Below are 26,241 nucleotides of genomic sequence, written 5' to 3' on the forward strand. Positions count from 1 at the left end.
GAAAACTAAATACTTCGAGCAGAAAAGCAAGGTCACCTCACATTCAGTTTATAGCGCGAATTAGTAACAAACTGTTTGGAACTGTGGCACTTTTTCTCATTTTTTAAAAAATTATATACATTGTTGGTTATATTCTAGAGATTCATTATGACTCTGAAGAAATTGAGCATCGACGCCGTTGATTTAAAAGATAAACGAGTTCTTATGCGGTATGTTGTCAAATTTTTTTGTTTGTCAAAACTAAAACAAATATAGCTTTAGAATTAAAATTGAAGCAACAGCCTCATTTGTATTATAACAAAGAATGAGCATTAACTATGAAATAATGATTGTGCCACTCCTTTTTAATTAATGCTTTTCGTTTCGTTTTTCTCCCCTATTTTTACAGGGTTGACTTTAACGTGCCAATTAAAGAAGGAGCTATTACAAATAATCAGAGGTATGACCTACTTCTAACTTTGAATGTCCTTTTCTTTTGAGTCTTAACTTTTTCTTTTAGTTTTTGTATAATAAAAGTATAAATAATTTTTGATAACTTTATCTTCCAAGTTCTTTTCTTTGAAATGCAACCGGAATGTGCAATTAAGATTTTCCAAAAAAAAAAAACTTCGTTAGACTTTGTTGTGTTAGCCTTTTTACTTTTTATTGTACCCTTAACTTTCAAAGATATCAATTAAAAGTTTTCCAATATATTTCAATACTGACAAAAATTCTGACTCTAGTACTTTCGTAAGTTAGTCATGTGCATCTCATAGGAACTTACTAATTTTTACTTTAGCCAAGCTATACTTTGCCTGTAAGTAAAAGTAGGAAACAACATTGGTTAAGCACAAGATTTTAAAATTAATGGTGTGTTTTATGTTACTTTGTTGCATAAAAGTAGTATTCGTTTCATAGTTTGTCTACAACTTTTTCACCTAATTTTAAACCCTCAGTTACTTATCATAAAGTACAGATTAAAATTAAATACAAATCTAAATTTATCCTTGCAACAATTTTTTTTATTTTATGTCTTTTTTAATTAACTTTTTGAATTGGTATGATCTTTCAGCAGTTGTTTATTCTACATTCACTTTTTTTTCGCCTTAGGAAGGGTGTAAAAGCTATAATTACCATTTCTAATTTTAAAAGACCTTATCTTACTGAAATTGTAAAATTTAATTTTAAAAAAAAATTCAGAACTTGGGCTTGCAATCTGACCTTAACAAAACATTCAACAAATCATTTCTATCTTATTCCACTATGGGACAATGTAAGTTTTGAAAAAAAATTTATAAAGTTCAGTTTACATATTAAGGAGAAAACTAGTGTTTTCCAATTTTGATCATATTTGACTTAACAATTATTTCTATGTTTTTCTCAATCTTAGAATTGTAGCTGCATTAGATTCTGTTAAATATGCTTTAGAAAAAGGTGCAAAGTCTGTTGTTCTCATGAGCCATTTAGGAAGACCTGATGGACAAAGGAATGAAAAGTATTCATTGAAAGTTGTGTCTGAAGAATTGAAAAAGCTTCTTGGAAGGTAATTTTTGAAAGTTTGAACCCAGTTTTGGAAGTTCTGAATAAGATCAGAGTTTTGAGAGCATAATTTTTCTTTAAGATAGAAAGAATCATGTGAGAAATCATATATCGTCTCACATGATTTCTCATTCTTTGGTTCATAACAGAAAGTTATCTGGGCTAGGGCGAATATGATCATGGGTTTTGTTCAAGGGCAAGGCGCATAAAATCAGTATTTCATTACTACTGTTCCTCAAATCCTGATATTGAGGAGCAGTTTTACAACATTTGCCAAATTATATTTTAATACAAATACAAATGTGATGACCAGCAACAGGCTCTGAGCCCAGCTAGGCTGGTCCTAGTCGATTAATAAGTCCCCAATGAAGATCAATGGCCCTCTTAAAGCTATCCACCCCCTTGCTCGTTACTGCCTCTTCCAGTAAGCTATTCCAAGTGCCCAGGACCCTGCTAAAGTAGTAGTTTTTCCTAATTTCCAAGTTAGCCTGAGATTTAAATAGCTTAAAACAATAACTCCTTGTCCTGCTTTCCCCACAAAAATTTAATCCATTTACATCTTTCATTTTGATAAATTTAAATAACTGAATCATGTCCCCTCTGACTCTCCTTTGCTCCAGGCTATACATGTTAAGCCTATTAAGTCTGGTATCATAATCTAAATCTGAGAGTCCCCTTACTAATTTAGTTACCCTTTTTTGAACCCTTTCCAATACAAAAATATCTTTCTACAGATAAGGCGACCAAAACTGAACAGCGTACTCCAAATGAGGTCTTACTAAACTCCTATATAAAGGCAGAAGAACCTTCTTAGATTTGTTTGAAATAGATCTATTAATAAACTTAAGCATTTTGTTGGCTTTGTTACTAGCAATACTGAACTGTTGACTAAACTTGAAGTCCTGATTTATTAAGATACCCAGATCCATAACATTTTCTGCCTGATTTATGACTGAACCCTGTAAACGATATCTCATACGCTTATGTCCATGACCTAAGTGTAGCACTTGACATTTCCCTATATTAACTGCCATACCCCATTTATCTGCCCACTGAGTAATATGATCTAAATCCTCTTTAAGCTGTTTTACTTGTTCTTCATTTTCGACAACCCCCATACCCCCCCCCCCCCAGTGAGCCAATTTCTAACTTAAAGTTTTTCCTCCTATTCCTATGTCAGCTGACTTGCTGAGAAGAGCAGCATAAAACAAGCAAGTTCAACAAGTTTCAACAAGAAAACAAGCAAGTTTTAAGAAATGTAATATTTAACGTGTGAATTTAAAAATAATTGAACAATTGTTTCAGCTACAAGCTTTTATCATTTATATTTAAAAAAATAGAAGAACTGGTGCAAGTGAGTGGCTCTATAAATACAGGGATTTTTAGTGTATGAATATTCAAAAAATGAAATTTATACCATTAAAAATATTAAAACTGTTCAATAAAATATTTATTACTTTAAGTCCCATTTAGAAAATTAAAAAGCGGCTAGTTAAATTTTTTTTTATTGCCATTGGTTGTTGTGCAACTATTTTATCAGCCCTAGATGTTGGGGGGGGGGGGATCTTCTGGTGCTGCATTACCTTCACAAGTTTTTTCTGTCCAGTTTTTGATTATGTTTAATCTTTTCAACAGCTGATTAAGAACTTTGCTTTTCAAGCTTAGTAATTTCTATCAATGTTGAAGTTTGTAATTTTCTCTAACTTAAATGCAATCATGCATTAAGGTAGGAAAAAAATAGTAAGAAACAGTTTTTGACAGGGTTGGGTTTTGGACTGTCCAAAACTGGTTTAGGACAGGACAGGTGGTTTTTACCGTCCAAAACTGTCTAAAACTGTCCAAAAGTGTCCTAAACTGTCCAAAACTATGCTAAAGCTAAAGCGATGTAATCTAATCAATTCGTATTTACTGCAATATTCTTAATGCATAAACATAGATATTAATGAGGTTTAATTAATGAGTATTGGATAATATTTTTCTGCAAAATGTTCATTTAAAAAGTATTTTAGTAAAAAAGTCCAATAACTATTACATAAAAACTTCCTTTAGTAACAGTTGATAGAGTTATGAAAGGAAATTCACAACACTACCAAGACAACTAATTTCAGTTCCATTTATAACTCAAAGGAATGTTATTAAATGTGCAATATTTAGCTGCAAAAAAAAAATAATTAAATGGTTTTTGCAAATAAGTTTTACATGATGTTTTAACAAAAGTTGTTCTTTAAATCATAGATTAAAGAACAAGACATTGATGATTAAATACTTATGTTATAAAACTTGTGCTATTCTTTTTTAGTTCATATTTTAAATATAGTACATTCTGTAACTAAAAAATTGTAATTTATTGCATTTAAATCAATTATTGCACTATATTTTGAACATTTTCTTTTGCACACATGCATAAATGTCGAAAAATTTGGTTTATGGAAAGAAAAAAACTCTTGCATACAAATGAGGAATTTTTAATGAAGAATTCAATTTTTACGTAACTGGATTAAAATCAGCTGCATAAATAAGCTGCATATATATTTATATTATATTTATACTTAAATATTCGCATAAAATAAATATATTAAATAATCAAAAAAATAAATAAATAAATACTTTTGACACATTTTGTTCTGTTTTTATATTTTCTTACAAAATATAGTTTATCAAAAAGTAGTTTTGGACACTTTTGGACACAAGGGTTTTGAACAGTATGGTAACCCTGTTCCTAACCTTGCCAACCCTGCTTTCATTTGCACACACGCATAAACATAGGGAAATTAGGTTACTAATATCAAAATAATAATAATAATAACTAAATAAACTCATGCATACAAATTGATTTTAATCAAGAATTCAACTTCTATGTAACTAGATATAAATCAGCTGCATAAAAAAAGTTGAATGTTCTCATTGAATTAATGTTCAATATAAAACATTACTTTGATAATTTTTATTCTGTTTTGATGTTTTCTCACAGAATACAATTTATCTAAAAATATAGTTTTAGACACTTTCGGACAGTTTTGGACTCAAGGGTTTTGGACAGGACGGTAAAAACCAGGGTTTTTACCATGGTTTTTACCGTAGTGTCCAAAACCTTGCCAACCCTGGTTTTTGATGTGTTCTATTGTTTTCAGAGACTAATATTTTTATTAATAATGATTCTCTTACATGGTGGCTCATAAAAATACCTTATATACAACCGAGCAATTTAAGTTCAATAACATTTGACTAAACTTTAAATTTTAAGATATGTCAGTGCTGTTTTATATTGTTACAACAGCATTGTCATATTCTCATTTGGTTTTAGTTGCTCACAAATAATTTCCAAAGTTCTAGCTACAAAAAAAAAAGGTAGTGATAATAATAATTATAATACGTTAGGTCAGAGATTTCCGAACTGGGTGCCTCAGGAAGAGGTGAGAAGTGCCGCGAAGTCTCCATAGTAACAATAAAATGCATATAAAACTAGACTAGGATGCCGAGAGAAAATTCTAATTCTTCAAAGGGTGCCGAGAATCGTTAAAGTTTGGGAGCCCTGCATTAAGATGGCACTAGGCAATAGTGTTCAGAAGGGGTCAGGGGATCTGTACGTCCCTTACTCATGAAAAGAACTGTATCTTGGGAAAAGCGAAGTTATTTTAACAAAAAGAAAAGCGAATAATATTGGGGGGAAAATCTTAATTCTTTCAAAAAGAATTCTTTAAATTAGAAAATTTTTTAACCAATGCAGCTTATTGCTTAGCAAATTAAGTTTCCATCTTTTTCTCCCCCCCCCCCCTTTTTTTTTTCTTTCTTCCTAGTTAGTCTGATAAGAAGGGTCTTCAAAATGTTTCTCTTCTTCTCTCGTCCCCTGCATGAAATTTAAAATAACTTTTAGTTGTTCGGTTGGAGTAATAATGGAAATTGATGTCCTAAAAACGCATTTATTTTTATTTAATCGTTTTTCGGACATTAATTTTAAAACATTTCTAGAGGAGGATCCCCGAATCAACCCACTATTTCACTAAGGTTACTATCAAAAATAGTCTGAAATTGTGCCTTTAAGATTTCAATTTTGAAAAGTTTCGGAAGAAGATCCCTAAAACCGCTACTTACCTCTAAACGTCTGAAAAGATGACTTGAAATTGCGTTTTATCTTTCAGGGGAGGGTTTTTGAACTCTTCCTTTCCAAAGATTGCCTAATGTTGGGAAAAAATCTGAATTGATTTTGAAAAGAACCTTTAAATGAACAATTTCAAAAGTTAGACTGTTGATCAGGCAATTACGACCAAGACCTCCTCTTTCTTTCACCCCCTCCAGCCCCCCCCCCCTTCCCCCCCCCCCCCCCGCCCCCTTTTTTTCTTTTTCCTATTCGGTCTAAAAGTAAGAAAGTCTTAAAAAGGCTACACTTCGCAAGCCCCCTCCACCCACTAAAACCATTAAAGACCTTCTCCAACCTCGTTTTATGGACTTCATTGTCGAAAAATTTCCAGGGGACAATAACCAAACGCCATGCCATCGGAAAGCATCGAAAATCGTTTAAGACTTATTTATGGATGTTATGGAGCTTCCATTTTGAAAAATGGCCCAAACCCTGAAAAGTTACCAAACACGGTCCACAGTCATGCTTTTTAGACTTCAATTACTAAAACATTTCGGACGAAGGTACGTTGATCCGTATGAAATCTGAAAATTAAAAAACTACAATTTCGAAAATTTAAGTTGGAAAGTATTTAAATCTCTCCACATAGTATCACCAAATGACTCTTTAATAATTCGTTTTTTAGGACTTGAATTTCAAAATAGTTTTTGAGCAGAGCACCAGAACCACCCTGTCCGTAACATTTTCATCGAAGTTAGTCTGAAACTGCGTTCTTAGAACTTTAATTGCAAAAAATTGGGCAGAAGGGTGATGAATTTCGTTCAACAAATATAGCTTTTAAAATTTCAATTTCTAAAAATTTCTGCAGAAGGCTCCCCAAATTTTTTCCTCTCCGTAGCATCACCGAGACAGTTTAAAACTGCGTTCTTGGGACTCCAATTCTAAAGAATTTCCGGGGGAGAACCACCTTGACCCCTCTTCCTCTACCCACCAAGAGCGAGAATTTTACAAGAGTATCATTCTAAAACTTTTTTGGATGCGTCTTTGCCCCGTGTCGAAAAAATGGGCAGATCAGGGCACTGTTGCTCTCCCTCAAAAAATTGATATATATAATAAAAAGTAGGGTGGGGGACGGGTGCTAATCTTGGTTGTAAGGGCCCCCTCCAAAATAAAAACATATATACGCCACTGTTATTAACATTTGGTAAAGATCAAGTTTTGTAGCAACCACATTTATACTCTAACACTGGTGCAAATCATATCCTCCAATCCCCACAGTCAACTGAAATTCTACTGAATTTGCCATTAGTTTTTAATATAATTTAAAACATTTCCCAGGGATATACTATTTCTTTCTGACTGTGTTGGTGCTGAAGTTGAAGCAAAATGTGCAAATCCAGCAAATGGTTCAGTCATCCTTTTAGAAAATTTGAGATTTCATCTTGCGGAAGAAGGAAAAGGTGTTGATGCAAGTGGAGCCAAAGTAAGATTTTTGATATATATCTTCTCTTCAGTGTTGTCCTCATCAGAAAATGCTATTTTATGAAGTGCTCTGCTCATTTTGTGTAATCCGATCCTATATTTATTTTTTACAGTATAGGAACAAAAATATTTTCACTTAATATTATGAAATTGATTTTATCATTTGATCTTTTGTTTTGTGTGTAGAATATTTTGCATTGCTCAGCATCAAAATTTAGTCACTGCCTTATCATTTTATACCCTAAAGTAATCAAAACAAAAATTGCATTGTTTTTTTCTATTCTCGGTAATGTCAAAGCTTGAATTTTAAAATATTTCACTGGTAGAGAATTAACTCTTATAGCACTGCCCCAAAATTCTAATGTTTTTAAATGAATAGAAATGTGCATGTTGAGTTAGTTATCTGCATATAAAACTTTTCATGTGGAATTATCAAAGCTGATGTTAAAACTATAGCAAACCAGTGGTTTCAAATGCAGGAAAGAAGAAAGATCACAAATGAGAGTATGAGAGAGAAGGCTGATAAACAAAAGAAGTAAAATTCTTCCTTACTGCTTCCAACAAAAAGTAGGTGCTGTGAAACATTTTCTGTATACTGTAATTGTGAAATGAAATAGGAGAATCCTCTTTCTCTGGCTTCATGCATTATGAAAGTATTTCAAATTTAGTTAAAGGTTTAGAATAAAATTTGTCCAATTTTGTTAATTGATATCTAACCTACCCACTCTTTGAGAAAATATTAACTTCAAGGGGGGGGGGGGGGAGTGTGACAGTTTCCTTAGACACTTATTTTTCAGAGTTTTTTGCCCAATTCAGTTTCACCTAATAAATGCTTTTACCTTCCCCCCCCCCCCCCCCAAAAAAAAAAAAAAAGAAATATTGAACAGAAAAAAAAATTACGTGATTTTGCAACTGACTGCCTATACTTTTTGTGTGTGTGTGTTTTACAATTACTCATCCATTCATAATTGATACAATGGTGGGATATTTTTTCATACATTTTAAGTTTCATCTTTTTAATTGCAAGCATATTGTATTTAAAAAAAAACCTATAGCAGTTACAAATATGTAAACAAAACAGTTACTATCTTTTAAAAATTCTCAATATTCAATTCTTGTATTAATATGTGTGTATTACAGGGTTGCCACGCACCAGGAAAACTTAAAATGGTCCGGGAAAATGAAAAATAACCTACATTTCTGGAAATGTCATTGGATTTTGTTTTATTTTCTGATCATTCTTAGTTAGCGCGGCACTATATAACTTCAATAATAATTTCTTTCCGCCTTATCTTTCCCGCTGCCAACTGCCATTCATCGTTTTGTGGTTCCAACTTCCTCCTTCCCCCTGAAGTTCTTTTTATCAACTCTCTGGCATTGGTGAGCCATTACAGTTGGCGGACATGTGCAGAAGGTATATTTTCATTTCTTAGTTAGCAGGCTTGCTCTGTCTGAATGCTTTTTTATATCAGCAATTCTGAAATTATTACTATTTTGAGTATGCAGCACATTGTCTTGTGTGCGAGTGCATCAGAAGTTCTTAAGGGGTCTAAGGACTTTCAACCTTCAAAATTTTTGACTTTCTGGAAAATATATATGTTATACATAATATAATTCTGAACAATTTGATACCTTATTTGTTACCATACGCCCAAAACTTTTCATGTTATCCTGGGGAGAATTTTTAATTTTTTATTGATTTAAATTTGTTTGATTCAAATTCATTCATTGATTTGTTTTTATTCAAATTATTTATGTTGGTTTGCTTTATTTATTTTGTGTGTATTTCATTAGCGGAGCACAGAACTTTTCTTTTAAAATAATAATAATTAAAAATAAATAGATAGGTAAATAAGTATTTAAAAAATAATAAAAAAAAAGAGGGCTAAAAATAGAAAAGCACAAAATCATTCAGAAATATTGAGGAGGGAGGGGGACAACCCTGCTTCATGAGCTACAAAGAGGGGAAATATGTGGAGCTAAATGATGCATGATTTTTTTTACAGGCCAAAGTCTAAAAGATATGCTGCATTTACGTTATTTCATAATTCTCAATTATAGGTATTTGTTTCACTTTTGTTAGTACATATTTTTGATTATTTCAACTTGAGTAAATTAAATTTGATAACCATTGGTTGAAAATGAGGTGAGTTTTATCAAAATTTGAGATACATATACAGGGTTCGTACGCCCTTGAAAAACCTTGAAAAGTGCTTGAAAAAAAAAAGTTCATTTTCAAGTGCTTGAAAACCTTGAAAAAGTTTTAAAACCTTGAAAAAGTTTCTTAGTGCTTAAATTCTCTCAAAAATCAACGAATTGTGCTTAGAAGTTTTAAAAAAGTATTTCACAAATGCAATTTTCTGAACATGTGTTCAGTATGCAACATCGCGAAAAATTGCTTCCGTGTTTGGGATTTCAATCCTTTTGCATCTTGTAAATATTTTGATGTTTTTTACAACCGAAAGATATTTTGACATATGGTACCTTAGATTAGTTTATCTTTTGTTTAATTTCATTAATTAACAAAGAAATTAATTTGGAAACCATGACAACATTGAACTTACTCGGGTTTCGCGGAAAATTGCTCTTGTGTTTGAAATTTCAATCTTTTTGCATCCTGCAAATATTTAAACATTTTGGCTAATCAAATGTTAGTTTCGCATATGCTACCTTAGATTAGTATATTTTTTGTTTAATTTTAATAAAAAACAAATAAATTTATTTCATGGGAAACATGCCACGTCGAACAAGCACAGACTTTGCGAAAAATTGCTTCTCGTGTTTGAAATTTCAATCTTTTTGCATCTTGCAAATATTTAAATATATTCACTAATCGGATGTTATTTTCATATTTGCTACCGTAGATTAGCATATTTTATGCTTAATTTCAGTAAAATATAAGTTTATTTTATGGGAAACATGACAACATTAAACTTAATTCGCGAAAATTTGCTTCCCTTGTTTGAGATTTCAATCCCTTTGCATTTTGTAAATATTTTTATGTTTTTGGCAATTAGTAGTTATTTTGACACTGCTACATCAGATTAGCTTATTTTATTTTTTATTTTAATAACTAAAGAGTTAAAGAATTTATTACCTTGGTCTTGTTTAATTATTTGCTTATTTATTTTTGCAATTTTGAATGATTATCTTTACCTAATTTTTGGTCATAACAGATTTAAAAAAAAAATTTAAATTTCAGCAGTTGAGCACCTAACAAATTAACTTAAAGTTTGTATTTTAAATATAAAGTTGATTTATATAATTTTATTTATAAGTACATCATTTTTTATGTCTGCTAAAATAAATAAGGTGTATAACAGGGGTGGTTGTGTTATGATTATTCACATGAAATCCACTAGTGCTCGTTTTTATGCTTTTACCTCCCTATATCTCCAATTTTCCCCTTTTCCTCAAATGTTCAAAATTACTACTTTATTAAGGTTGTGGGTACTTGGAGCTTACTGAAAGAGGCTTTAATCAGCAAAGGGGTAGATAGCTTAAGGAGGGTCATTCATCTTCATTTGGATCTACTAAATTGACCAGTACCAGCCTAGCTAGGCCCAGTGCCTGCTGCTGGTTATCAACAGGCACTGGGCATGGTATTTCTATGCAGAATATTTTGACTTAATAAACTATTTTATGAATTGTATGCATAGCAAAAGTTATTGTTGTACATATGTATATTCAAGTAACAGGGTCTTAGTTTTAAAAATTATTCCCCCCCCCCCCTTGCCCCATTTTGCTCTTTGAAACTTTCAGGTAATTTTTTATGAACTCACAAATTACAATTACACCTGACTATTATTGCCTTTCTAAATTTAAATTCTAATTTCAACAATAACTCTTTTTTTCCCCAAAATAAAACTACTTTTGTCATAATATATGTCAACTTCTTGTGAATCTTTTCAATTTCGAAATATGGCTCTATAAATCTGAACTTGCACAGTATTGTCTATTGCAAGTTTATCAATGAAAGCTGAATAGGCTCAAGTTTACATTCAGAGTATTTATCACTGCTTAAGCTGCTTTTATATATATTGAGGTGTAGAGACTGGACTGTGGACTTTCATCAACTTATCTTACTTCCTAATTTTTAAATTTACTCGAGGACAGTTGAAATGCCTTATTGGCTGAACAGCTAATAAATACATACGAATAATTGATTTGTATACTTATAAATGATTTGCAAACCTAATATTTTTAGAACTTAATAGTGCAAACTGAAATAACTTTCTGGTTAGTGTTTTTGTCTTAACCGCCCTCATATTGTAATAAACCACTTTATAGCTATTGGAAATAAATGTTGAAGCCGGGGGGGGGGGGGGAGTGACTTCAAAAACTCCTCTCTGGCAATGCCATTGAACTTGGGTATTTTAGTTTCTTCCCATAAAAGTTAAAAGCACTTATGAAAGGTTTTTTTTTAAAGTTAATTAATTTGCTGATTCTAGAAAATATACAAACCTCTGACTGCTGCAACCTTTGAAAAACCTCAAAATTAAACCTGTTGGTATCTGCTTCTCTTTATGACCAAACTTTTCAAACATTTTCAGAAAAACTTTCAACGCAGTAGATCTTTCATCAAAGCGTCTCTCGTTGTAGAAAAAGCAATTTTGTTTCCCTATACTTTTTTGTATTATTGCCTTATTTCTATGTGTTTGTAGTAAATGAAATCTGCATACAATATTTTTAGTACAAATTTATGATATTGCCTTGAAAACAAAATTTTTTACCTTGAAAAGTACTTGAAAAGTGCTTGAATTTTTTTCTGCCTAAAGGGTATGAACCCTGATATATTAATGTTGCAAAAAGAAGGTGGACATTGAAAAATAACCTGGAATTTTTCTGAAAACCACCTGGAAATCTCGGAGAATTTAATTCTTAAACTTCTGTGGCAACCCTGATATTAATAACACTTGTATCAATTTAAAACTAAAGAGCCTCAACTATGTCTTGCAGGTGAAAGCAAAACCAGAGGATGTAGCTGCGTTCCGTGCTTCCCTTACTAAACTTGGTGATGTTTATGTTAATGATGCTTTTGGGACTGCACATCGAGCTCATAGGTGAAATTATTTAATAATTAAAGCTGCTTAAAAAATACATGACTATGCAAAAATTTCAGATAATTTTCGCTATTAAGAAATTTTTTAAATGTTATTTTATTTATTTAGTTCAATGGTTGGGGTTGATCTTCCTCAGAAAGCTTCTGGATTTTTGATGAAGAAAGAATTGGAATATTTTGCCAAAGCACTTCATAATCCTGTCAGACCATTCCTTGCAATATTAGGAGGGTAAGCTAATTATTCACTTCAGTAAGAATTTGAATGTCTATTTGAGCTCATTAATGAGACTTTAATTGTACCTTTTTTGTTTTACATTGAATTTTAACACTGCAGTAAATGTACAGCCAGTTTTTAGCATCACCTTTTGGGGTGTCATTTTTCCTATTGCTTCCTAAACAGAAAAGAATGAAGTTATATGAAAGTCTAAAAAGATATTATTTCCCTTAAAAAAATACTTTGCTTAGAATAAATTTTATTAAACTCATCAGCATGTTGAATATAAACATCATACAAACACCATTTTCTTTTAGGCTCATACATTGGATATTTAATTATCCCTCTCTCATTTCGATTTTCAATATTTCTAAAGACAAAGGTGGCTCATATGGGGTCAGGACAAAGGGGACAACTGCCCCCCTCACTTCCAAAAGTAAAGGCGCTTTACCCTCCCACTTGTCCAAGTTCAAAGCTAATGATTTATCTAAAAATGATTGCTGATTGATTCACATGTTTAAAGAAAAAAGGATTGACCTAATAAGTTCATGTTGTATACTTTTTTCATGTTTTCGTTTCATGAAAATTAAAATGGAACTTTGATTTAGGAGGGGGGGGGAGCAGGGAGTCTACAGTGGTCGTTTAGATTTTTTTTTATTATAATTTTTTTTAGGAAAAGTTATTTAATTGAACATCCGATTAAATATAAGAATATAGCCAAACTTTCAAGAAAAGGTCAGCATAAGGGAAGCCGCCCACCTAACCTACGCCCCCCCCCCCCCCACATGCACCAGCCACCTATGCCGAGAGAGGTTCCTGGAAATTAGCAATATGTATTGATTATAATTTATAATAAATGGAGGTGGTCTTATTGCACCCAATTTTTCATTTTCTAAAATTGGCAATTGTGAATATAGATGTAGATTTAGGTACATTGCAGTGAAGTTTAAAGAAACTAATAAATATTTGTATGTTTTTTGTACTTTGAAAATAGTCTTAAAACTTGTTTCCTTTCTCGTGATGTACATTGCTTAATCTGCTATGATTCATGCTCCTGAGGAATAAATTTCATTCTTCTAAACTTGAGCACAGTTTTTTAAAAAATTAAGTTTTTCAATTCTTAGTTTCTTAAGTAAGCATGAAATCAGAATGTTGAAACCTGTAAAATTCTTCTCTGAAAGTACGTAGGTGCCTATTGTTATTACAGTTTGAATAATCCTTTCTAGTGCTAAAGTAGCTGATAAAATTCTGTTGATTGAAAATCTGTTGGACAAAGTAAATGAAATGATCATTGGAGGTGGAATGTCATTCACATTTCTTAAAGTATTAAACAACATGGAGGTAACTACATGTTTAAAATACATTCTTCAACTAAGGTAAACACACCAGTAGTGGCCAGTGCTTCAGTAGTGGCCACTAAAAGGTTTAAAGCACAATAGTAGTGGCCATAGTGAAGTATACAGTTAATTGGCGATAACTCGAATATTACTATAACTCAAAGATCTTATAAAGCCCCGACCCCTTTGTCTTTAATTCCATGCTAATTATTCTCAATATCTCAAAGTTAACTTTCTTTAACTTGAAGTTTTTTCAAAGATGACTCTAAATTTATTTCAAAAGAATAAAAAAAAAGAAGTGACTATGAGAGAAAAATTAAATTACCTTCAAAACTAATGGACCTCTAAAGCAAGAAGAGCACCTGTTGAGCCAATGTGCGATAAAGGAGTTACACATGCAGGAATGAGTTAGCTTGTTTTCTTTTGTTGTACTGTACTGTTTACACTTTGACATGTAGCTGGACTACGAATTTGCTTTTAAACTGTCAAGTTGTCAAGTCAACTGATTGTACCTTTATTCAAAGGCTGACCTAAGTTAAGATGCATTCTCCTTCGTTCTTTAGTTTGATCATTTGCTGATAAGTTCCTTAGAGGCATTGAGTTTTCTTTACTATTAAAGATGTCTAAGCAAGTATTCTGTCAGTTGTATTTAAAAAAAGAGACTTCTAAAGCGGTAGAATCCATGAATCCGAATTTGAAACAAATGAACATGTACACCTTTCCAGGAAGTAGAAGGAGCTCTATTCAAGTATTTCCAGCAGAATCAAAATCATGCTTTTGATTTTTTTCTCTCAATATTTTCGATTAAACTGTGCCTATTATGCTTAAATCTTTTAAGCTCTGTAATTTTGTCTGTTATATGTACATATTAATTAAAATATTCGATGGTTTCAATATTAAAATGTCAAAAACCGAAACTAGCAGTAAGTCGGAAGTTTTTCGTCGGCCCCTTTAGATTCGAATTATCGCGAATTGACTGTATTTTTAAACTGTGGATCTACAATGTTAACTATCTCTCTTGAAACTCAGTGAGCGCATTATAGCCCAACTCTTCCTTAACTGTCCCATTTTCTAAAAATGCCAGAATTTCAATTTTTTATACATTTTTTCCCAAACCTCAAATTTGATCCTTTAGTGCCCACTCCAAAATCTGAACATTTCAGTTGTGGCCATCTGACATTTTCCCATCCGAAGAATTGGCATTTTTTATTTTAAACGCAAAAACCTGATGAATAAAATTGATTCAATATGATAGTTACATTTAGTACCATCACATTATTATTGTTCATATCTTTCTTCAAAGTGTATACGTACCCTTAAAGTGGCCGCTACTGGTGTGTTTACCTTATATAGCATAAGGATACAACCAGTGAATGAACAGATTGTAATCTTTTAGAGAAAATAAGGTTGTAAAACATTTTTCTTTGATAAATTGAAAGTAGTAACTTCATTCTAATAAATTTCACAAAAGGAAATGCTATTTGTCCTCTGTTTGGGTGTGTTCTTTCACTTTGTTGGGACCTTTTGTTTTTACATTTCAACCCTCCAAAAAACATGATGCAGAAGCGGTAGTTTTCCTAAATTTAAAAAAACTTAGTACCTGTATCATCTAAACTGATTTTACTTTCATGCACAAAATTCTAGTTTTTAACAATGCTGTGAATTTTTGAAAATGGAGTTCCCTTAAGTGTTCATTCACTGGCCACTTTACCCTATACGTATTCTGGAATAATGCATGTCTTTGTTGGTATCTGGTTCTTTGAATCTACAAAAAGCTTTCTTGTCACTGAGTATGTAAAAAATAGTATTCTTCACTTTCACCATTTATTTCTGCTCTAAATATGTTTTTAATATGTCATGATTTCTGCGTTGGTTTGTCAAAATGGGACACATTGCATGCAGTAAAAATTATTTTACTCTTCTGAAAAAATTTCATTATTACAGTTATGCTTCTGTTTTGAATTCTTATAAAATTTTAATTTTTCCTACATTTTCATAATCTTTCTTCTAATAAAGTCAACTTTATTTATCTTGGCTTATTTTGTATTGAATTTTAAAATGAAGCTTAGTGATGCTTCTTATTAGTTGAAAGCAGGGTTTGAAAATATCATATTTTCGAAAATATCCGATATTTTGATATATATCTGATATTTTGATATATATCCCAAATTTTCATTCAGCACGAACTATAGTCTAAAATAGTAAATGAATCTTTTATCACTCTTTATTTTCTTATATTATTTTTGCAAAATGTAGGCTTAAAAGTAATGTTTCTTTCATAATTTATATCTAATATTTTATTTTACATTTTTATCAATTTTAATGGTGTTAGTTTAGTATTAGCTGTTTTACTCATTTTTCCTTAGACAGTTATATAATTCAGAAATAAAAAATACGCATTAGTTGGTGCACAGTCATAACGCATTTTCTTTTTTTTTCTGAACATTTAATGTTTAACTAGGCACTTTTGATGTGTATTAAAATTGTTACATTACTAAAAATTTTATGAATATAAAATAAGAAAGGAAGATTATATTACTTTGTTATATTAATGATGTATTAATACATCATAAAAATATAGTACATAACTTTTTAGTTATTTTAAATACTAAATGAACAATATTACAACAATTAAAATAATTTTTATATTGAAAGTACTGGAGTTGAAAAAATAAATATCGAAAATATCAAAATATCATTATATTTTCAAAATAATTATAGGATATATATCCTGATATATATATCGGCAATCCCTGGTTGAAAGCAATTAATAAACTTACACATTGTATTTATGTATTTATCTGAAAAAAAAAGAAAAGTAACTTCATTGTTCTAAAACTTCTGTTAGTGTACAATGTTAGTCTTATAATAATTCAAATTTGGTTAATGTTAATCAATATTGATATGAACTACAGAAGTAATTTTTTCACTTTAAATCTATTAGAATATTTTAAAAATCTGATTCCAACCTTTTTTTTTATGGGCAGTTACTTTTGGGTGTGCTGATCAATGTTTAAGCCATTTGATTGGCGCGTACTGATAATCTCCATTGTTTTGATAGATTGGCAATTCACTGTATGATGATGAAGGATCAAAAATTGTTCCTAACCTGATGCAAAAAGCTGAGAAGAATGGTGTGAAGATTCATCTTCCTGAAGATTTTGTGACTGCAGACAAATTTGCTGAAAATGCAACTGTTGGAGCTGCAACAGTAGAATCTGGAATCCCTGCTGGTTTTATGGGATTGGATTGTGGGCCTAAAAGTGTACAGCGATTTCGCGAAGCTATTAAGAGAGCAAAGACCATTGTCTGGAATGGGTACTGTATTGATGCTCTGTTCCATTTTCAGTTAATTCTCAATATATTGTAAAATATAAATGGGTGATTCTCAAATTCCAAAATTAGCCTAACACCAAAATTGTGTAACTCAGAAAGTGTTTTCATTTTTTTAATTGTTAGAAATAACTTATCTGATGTTAGTCTACTCTTGTTAAAACAATAACTCATTTAGATTTTTCTACAAAAATTTTTAAATAACCAGGAAGTCACACTTTGGCCTGTCCCCAGCCGTTTTTCAAATGAACTTAATTTATTTAAAATTTTTATATCAACATTCCGCAAATTCAATTTGTAGTACAAAATTAAACATACTTAAAGGTGTAAAATAGCATTCTTTAAATGAATTAAATTACTTAAATCATCAACGCATATTGTTTTAAACTTTGTCCCCAGGTTTCATGTCATTCTCCTGTCCTAGGATTGAGTTCAATTATTATAGATTAAAAAAAAAGGATTTTTTGATTTCCTGTGCTACAACACTGTTTATTATCACCATTTTGTTAGATTCCGTGAGTATGAAGTTCATATGATTTGTCTGCTGTTCTTACTAAAACTTTGAAGTTCAAAAATGGGCATGAAACATTTTTGTGTTAAAAGAAAATAATAATTCTTTTAGTGTATAGTTGAATTAAGGTTAGAATCTGAAAATAACAGTTACCTTAATTATAATCCTGGGCTTATGCAACAGGCAAATTGTATGGAAAATGTCATACTCCTGTCCTAAAAAAAAGTGTCATACTCCTGTCCCAGAAAAATCACTCTTCTAGTATTTCTCAAGCACTGGTAATGCATCCGGTAGAATAGAAGGATTTATTTCCAATACATTAGTTGGAAAATAAGATTGAGAAAAAGAAAGTTAAATTTGGCAAATGAAAAATGTATCAGTGGATTTAATTTCCCAAAATATTGTTCCAAGACTCAAATGTATTTCATATGTATATTAGTTGCATAAAACGCTTTCATAATAGATAACCCCACGACTTGAACGTTAGCACAAATAGCACAAAGCTCTGCATGAAAGTTTTTAAACTCTCCCCGAAATTATTTTCTGGTTAATACCTTGTTTTGTAACTCTCCTGATGCTGCTTGTCAGTCTATGGCTATATGAAAATTTGACCCCTCTTTTGAGGGTGTAACATACAAGGGCTCTCATAAGGGGGGGGGGGGCAAGTGGGGGCTCAAGCCCCCCCCCCCATCCCACCTTAGAAATTAGAACTTCCTTGTTTTTAGTACTTTTTTTCTTTGCAAAAATGTAAAAACATTTCTTCTCTAGCCATTAATGAATTTATTAAAAATGTCAAACTTAAATACCTCTAATCTGTACTGAAATCTGTTTCTATGGGGGAAGAATATCCTGCTAAACCATGGAGAAAATATCTGAGCCCCCCCCCCCCCCCCTCCGGCCTTAACATTTTGCATATGGGCGCCTATGGTAACATAGTTAAAGTGAGTTCCCTCTATTTTTCTCTTAATAAGTTCCTAGCAAAGAGTAAGTTGTTACCTACTAAGAGTAATTTTTTTCAGCATTTTTATATTTTTAAAAAATGTGATTGGAAAATGTCAGGTATTTGGAGAATTACCCATATCCATGTATATATTTGTATGGCTCTGAATACCATTGATAGTTATATTGATTTTGCGGCATAATATTATTTTCTATAATCTACATTGCTATTATCATAAGTTACACTCATGCACAAATTGCACTGAATAGCACCAAACAGAAAAATCTACTGCAAAAGTGCATGAAGGCATTTCTTTACATTTTAATAAACATGTTGCATACTAAATAACAGTATAAGTAATATATTAATTTTTTATGCAGACCAGCTGGTGTTTTTGAATGGGAAAATTTTGCTCAAGGGACTAAAGCTGTCATGGACGAAGTTGTTGAAGTGACAAAAAGTGGAGCTATAACTATAATTGGTATTGTAATACATTTTTAGTACTAAAATGCAAAATATCGTAATTGAGTATAATAAATATCTTATGAAAATTTCAGATGTACCTACGCTTAGTTATTGAGCCCTCTACTTTAGTTGTGTTATTTCAATTGTTGTCCGCCCTACCCGCTTTTTTCTGAAGATAAATAAAACCTTGTTACCCTATTTCAGCGATAAATGTGCCCTTTACCTTTCCTGTTTGAAAAAGCTGCTCTCAGAGCCTGTTAAAATGGTATCACCCTTTGCTACTGTTTTTTTTTTTTTTTTAATCAGGATTAGTTTAGTCAATATAAGATGTAAACATTCAAAACCTGAAATGAAAGTAAATTGTACAAATTTGTTGTGTTATAAATTTCACTACATGTTTGATATTTCTTTCCTTATTGCAAAGAAAACTTCAGTTGAAAAACAAAAAGTTGTCATTGATGTCCTTATAAAGAAAAAGAGTATGATTCTGAATTTTTATGCTGAAAGCTATGAAAGAAATTTTCCAATTATGACAGTAGGTGCCTAACTGATGGCCTGCAATGCTTATCCATGTATCCCAATTTTATGGTCAATGTTGCAATAAAAAAATAAGTTCAAGAAATTTCCAAAACTACCGATCACTTTCATTCAAAACCATAATTGCTGTAAATTTTGAGCCAAATAGTCGAATTTCTTTTTAAAAGAAACTTCATATTGATGAAATAGGCATGTAGTTATGATAACAAAAGCTTTTAGTTTGTAATTCTACTTCCTCTTCTGTGTTTTCCCATGTTATCTATTTAAAAAAAAAACACATGTATTTGATTTCATTTGTTCCGGCCTGAGAGATTAATCTTGATATGAGATGCAGTCCTCTGATACAAAAAGGTTGGGCATCACCTAGTTATGGAACAATTACAGCATTCTCAGAATTCAGCAGCATACTACAAATAAGAACAGAAGAAGAAAGAAATAGAGTGGGGTTGTTTCTATCAGTCAAAAGTACTACTCTTAGTCACTGAAGTTGATAGAATGAGCAAAAGATAAAAACATGGAGCAAGGAATACCTTTTGTTTTCAAAATGTTTTAATTTTGAATTAATTTTTAAATGTCAGATTTTTTAAACAAGGCTTGATCTCTATGACATCACAAGTGATGAACTTTGGCGCATATTCCACTGGCGCTTGCTGTCTACGGCGTTTCCAGGTTATGATAATTTAGAAGTGAATTAAATATTGCACTCTATGCTTACTATCAACCATATCGTTGTCAGTACATGTGAGTGAAGAAGCGAACTAAATATTGCGCTAATGGTATCAGTGACTGGCATTTCATCATTTGTGATATGTGCAGAAGTATAAAAAAGGAAATTGAATCTGCACACTGATTAAAATAATAAAGATATTAAACTTTGGTCAAACTATTTTTTAAATGGTCAAATCCTGTGTTTTTAAGCATGCTCTTTCAAAAAAAAAAATACTTTTAAAATTTTGGAAACAACCCCATTAAAATTTAATCTTTTGACACTATTCTTTGAAAAATTGTTAAAATTTTGCTTCCACAGTTAAGTTGTAGAAATGTAGACCCCAGTATTATAGCTGTTCTGATGCTCATTTTAAGGCTTCTTCAGACTTATCACATCCTCTGCTCTTACACTAGCATTTAGTTCTTGGTGGAAAATGTGTTATTCTTTTGTCAAAACATTTTAGTTCAGTTTCCGTTTGTACTAATGTTTTTGCACAGGTTTATGCAAGCAATCATTTAGGGGATCAATTGGCACCTCCCTCTAACTTTGAAATATTAATGTTTTTGCTTATAAGTGGGCTTGTTTTTTGATCATTGAGTATGCACCTTTTGCCCTCCCCTGTAAAAATTTCAAATGAAAAACCTAGGTTTATGTATACTAATGTGTGCAGGTTTGTCAAAACCAGGGTTGGCTTTCTGCCGGCAGAAATTAGTTTTTGCTGTGCCAGTGGCAGAAGCTGGTTATAACCGGTAAAAACTGGCAGAAATTGGCAAAAACCTAAAAGCGTCTCTAATACTCAAGTAATCACTAACTGATATTAGTTTAAGTAAAATAAAAAAATTAAACTTCACTTCATTTTAAAAAATAAAATCCTATGCTAGTGCGTTTGATTTAGTTCAAAAGGGGAAACTTTCCAATTGTAGATGCTCGTAATATTTGGATTAATCTAACAAAGGACAAAAAATCATATGGGTGCTTAGGAAAGATGAGTGACATACAGAATTAAACAGGCATTACTGATTGTAATTTGCTCACTCATATGCTTCATCTAAACTGCTTGTGATTGAAATTAACTTGTGCTTCAAGAAGAAGAATTTTACTTGCCAATATTAACGTAAATTTTCTACCTAATGTCACAGCTTTGCAAAAAAATTGGCCACATTTTTCAAAACTTATTTTTTTCCTCAAATTTTTACCATTACCCCAGTTACTAGTTAGTCCAGTTTAAAAAAAAATGCAATAGAGGAAAGTTTCACGAACATTGCTTGTTTCCTGATGCAGTGCCTTCTGTTAAAAGAATATTCTAAAATTTCTCATTTATAAATATTAAATTGAAAAACTGTTTAGATTTTAGAAACCACCTTTTCCAAGGGGCAACTGCAGGGTCCAAACAATGTAATGAATTGTGATAATATTGTAATTAAATTGTGCTTTGGTTCACAGCTAATTATTTTCTCCCTGCTCTTTCTATTGTATGTCAATAATTAATTTTTTGTCATTTTGAGTTTTTGCCAGTTTCTGCCGCAAATGTGGCAGAAAGCAGTTTTTGCTATGCCGGTTTTAACTGGTTTCTACCAGTGGTTTTAACAACCTCGGCAGAAACTTGCCAACCCTGGTCAAAACACCCTGCAGGTTCACTGATGTAGTGTGTAAGAATTGTCAAATTATGACCTAAGAAGTTTTTAGTGGTTCAATATAGAAATTTTAATGTTTTGAGAAGATTTTTTAATGCAAATTATTGTTAATGATTCATGGGCCTGTGGGGAGATCCTCCAATTGTTGTCTCCTTGTATTGAAACACCAAAGTTAGAGCCCTACTCTGCCCTCAGTTTTGTCCTTGCAATGGCCCTGTACACCTCTATTTGCATGCAACTTAGTTGTTTTTTCAAGTGGGGATACTTTTTGTGCATTGCAAGAAGTCCTGCAGAAAAAAAAGTTCTTATGCTTTTTTTAATACAACTAGTATTTTGCTGAGAGGCTGAATTTTTGGTAGTTTGTTGTATTTCTTGTTTGCTAATGTATAGGGTTCCCCCCCCCCTTGTGCATATATTGAGTAAATATATATATATATGACTTATTTCTTTTCTTAATGTTATTGTAGTGAGCATTTTATTTTGATGCATATATTTTCAGTACCAAATTCTTTTACATTTATAAATTATATGCAAATGACTTTTGACAGCAAAAGCTTTTTGCTTAACGGTCCAAGTTTGCATAAAACGGAAAATTTCCATTTTCATACTTTTCTATAACAATAAAATTATTGTAAGCCAGCCAGGGCAATTCTATATCATCCTCTTTTATGACATTAACAGTAGCTTCTATATTTTGTAAATAGAGAAACAATAATATCATTGAAATATAAAACATTCATCTATGCATTATTCTTGGCTGCCAGAAAACGCATACCCGGTACTAAATTGGCAGTTATCGTTTATTCACATACTTTTCTTTCTAAACCATGCTCTTTTCAATGTGGATATTGGCAAAATGTAAAAATCATGATGCCAAAAAAAAACTTGTCAAAATTATATATCTGAGGTCAGTTTATATGTTTTAAGAATCTCATTTCTCATTAAGTGTGCTTTTGTACTTGCTTAAGATTTGTACTAAACAGAGTCATTTGAACCTTGCTTTTTTTTTACTTTATTTAAAAAATATTTTCCAGAAATTGCTACAAACTGCTATTGTTTTGTATTGCCCTACTTAACTATTCTACTTTGTTTAAAAAATAGTGCACTACTTAACAAAAATATGTAGGTACTGCAGTTGTGTCGCTATTTGTAGAGCGTTACTTCTGCCTACTGGTTTAGATCAAGGATCTTTGATCACTGTACTATTCTTATCTCGTGTTTTTTTTTCCTTTAATTTATGAATAACTAATGTAGCGCAGTAGTTTTTTAACATTTTTTTACTATTAATTAAGCAATAAGAGTTCATAAATAAGATTAACCCAATGGTTGTTATTACTAATGTGATTATGGGCAAGTTTTATTATGTTACTACAATCATTTTAGTTTTGATGTAATGGTAACTTTTATGTTGAAGGGGGTGGTGATACTGCAACTTGTTGTGCTAAATGGAAAACAGAAGACAAAGTTAGTCATGTCAGTACAGGAGGTGGTGCTAGTTTGGAACTTCTGGAAGGTAATTACTGTACATACTGTACTGTTACATATTTTACTGTAAATGCTTGATTTTCAAAAAAGCACATTCAATCTCAGTTTCATTTAGCTTTTGTATCTTTTATTGATTTTTTTAATTGCTAATGGCTTGGATTTCATTACATTAAGCCAGTGATTATCCACTTGTTTCCAAGAGTGAACCACTGATAAAAATTTAGGTCTAGGCCAATGGTTCTCAACCTTTTCACAACCGAGGACTACTTGGTACAGTTCCGAATCCCAAGTGAACCATAGACGATAGAAATAATATTTTCATTATAATTTTATTAGGTGAAAAGAGATGAATCCAAAAGTTTTAATAAATTTAATTACAACTATGAAAATGATATAGATTGACTTTCACTTACTGTTTGCGGGCCTCATGAAAATTGCTTATGGATCACAGGGGAAGAAATAGCATCATCCTCATACATATAATAGCGAATTAACTGATCGAGTAACGCTAACATCATCAACGAAACTAGTGCCATAGCATGATTATTTGATAATATTTTTTGGTTATGTTTGACCATGGCCCCACTTAATTCTTATTGGCTGTGACAATCGCTGAAACTCATAACAGCAAAGTGAGTGCTACAGGTAACCCCTGTTTCCTTTACATTGCAATTGATTGGTGGCAAGGGCGCCCATATGGGGGGCCAGGGGGGGCTCAAGTTTCCCCCCCCCCCACCTTTGAAATTAGAACTTCCTTGCTTTTAGTGCTTTTTTCTTTGCAAAAATGTAAAATCATTTTTCTCCAGCAATTAATGAATAAGTTATTGAAAATGTCAAATTTTAATAACTCTAATCTGTACTGAAATCGGTTTCTGTGGGGAAAATATCTAAGCCCCCCTCTTAAAATTTTGCATATGGGCGCCCTTGATTGGTTTATGCAGGGGTTCCGTTCAACGCCTCTTGGGGTCAAAATGGGCGACATCCAATCAAAAAAAAAAACAAAAAAAAAACTTTGAAATGTTGACATTGATTGGTGGATGCATGAGCCGATCATAGTTGCATCGGTTTAACACTGAAAAGTCATAAATTGTCAAAGCCCGTTAAACGTCAGCTCCATCTAGTGGGGCCATGGTTTGACATGCAGTGAAATGGTTTATTTTGACAAGGCTGAGCTGGATCCGGTAACTTAACTGTTTTACTGGTAAAACTAATTTTAGGAGAATGAAGAAACGAAAAAGAGTTGACAATAAATGCTATCTACTAGAGTTTAGGGTTAATCCACTGGAGTTAGGGCTAAAATTTCAACTATCAAAATATCACCAAACAGGCAATGGCTTCGTTCCAATGTAGAGGCTATTTTCATCTGTCATACCTTGATGGGAGATTTTCTAGCTAAACAAAATAACGACTAAATTATTAAATAAAAACAGTCCTTTTGTGCTGAAGTTATAAATGATAAACATAATGTTTATAAAGCACAAAATTTTCCAAAAAATTTGAAGGCACTTGTTTTGGGATTACTGTTAACTTTTTTTCAATGCATAAGAAATGATCTTACAGCTGAAACAAAGTTTATGCATTAATTTATTTAATTTGGGAATCACTATGCTTATGAGGCCAGCCTCTTTTACAACCTAATCTGGTATCAAACAATGAAATTTAGAGATGAAAAATGCATGCACGGTAAGCTGTTAAGGAAATGATAAAACTGTGTTAATGTGTTGCAACTATATGAGGCAAAGGTTAGAGAAACTTTCAAACATCAGTAAATCTGAAAATAAAAGATGCTTAGTCAAGTAAACTGCTTACCAACACAAATTACTAGCAAATCAAATAAAAAGTATAGATGAATTCAAAATTATTTTCATCAAGTGAGTTGGTGACTTGGATGATGAAACTGTACTCAAAACACCAACCTGTACTGTGCCTGTGCTGAAAAATCTTTACAAAATCTTCAATAATATTTTGAATCAATGGGCAACATTAAGGATGAAACATTCAACACTAAATGTGTTTTATGAAATAATTTAAATGAAACAAAAATTTTCAAACTGTGAGAGAGTCAACATTCAATTTTTTTTCTTCAATAAATATTGCCAAACAGCATTTTTTGTAGGTTTTTCCCTTTTCAATTTTTTGTACTAAACTTGATTTTGAATTTAGCACTATTCCTCCGTGCCCAACGATTCTAGTTAAATGTAGTACCTATTGTTTATTGAAATAGTGATTCCTTAATTTTCAATATTTAGTGCAAGTAAGGTGTTAGTGCAACAGCAGTTGAAGGGTCCCCCCGCCCCCACCGCCCAAAAAAAAAAAAATTTACACATTTCATGTTACTGAATTTTTTCAAGATTTTTGCTTCTGTATGTTTTTTTACATATGCTGTGAAATATTCTTCGAAATTAAATTGAATTATTTTTTTTCCTCTAAATTGTCTAGGCAAAACTTTACCTGGTGTTGCTGCATTGACTGATGCTTGAAGAGAAGTTCCTTTGGAATTAAATGTGTTCAGATAGCTTGAATCTCCTAAATATTAAATGTGTTGTTTATTTTTTTTATTATTTTTTTTTTAAATATTGGTATTCAAGCTATAAGTCTGTTGAAATAAAATTCCACTCTGTGATTTTATAAATCCATCTTTGTTTGTCCACTGTAAAACAGAACTGATTCATTTTAATTTATTACATACACAAAACTGTCTTATAGTATTATAAATTTCAGGGTTTTTTTGCCTGGTAAATTATTTAAAGCATGTAAAAGTTGAATAAAATATATAAAGTGAACATTTCAATTGTGTCCATGAATTTTCTAAATACAGTTGATTCCCGATTATCCAGATTGCAACTATGGAGAAACAGAGGGGAAAATAAAACACATACACACCGTTTGAGGATTGAATGAAAAATTCAAAAAATGGTTTTGATTAATTTTATTGG

The 26,241-nt window shown here is 31.6% G+C and overlaps 1 protein-coding gene across 1 annotated transcript; it reads left to right on the forward strand.

The window, feature by feature from the left end:
- On the forward strand, positions 1-26,096 carry LOC129235137 (phosphoglycerate kinase 1-like). Its single transcript, XM_054868828.1, has 11 exons — positions 1-209; positions 389-439; positions 1,370-1,522; positions 6,935-7,079; positions 12,038-12,141; positions 12,250-12,369; positions 13,581-13,695; positions 16,753-17,009; positions 18,856-18,956; positions 23,235-23,333; positions 25,745-26,096. Exons 1-11 carry the CDS (start codon positions 148-150, stop codon positions 25,783-25,785), a joined length of 1,248 nt encoding a protein of 415 aa, XP_054724803.1. The 5' UTR covers positions 1-147; the 3' UTR covers positions 25,786-26,096.
- Positions 26,097-26,241: the final 145 nt, after the last annotated feature.

The sequence above is a fragment of the Uloborus diversus genome, chromosome 2 (assembly GCF_026930045.1).
Source record: "Uloborus diversus isolate 005 chromosome 2, Udiv.v.3.1, whole genome shotgun sequence".
Taxonomy (NCBI): Eukaryota; Metazoa; Arthropoda; class Arachnida; order Araneae; family Uloboridae; genus Uloborus; species Uloborus diversus.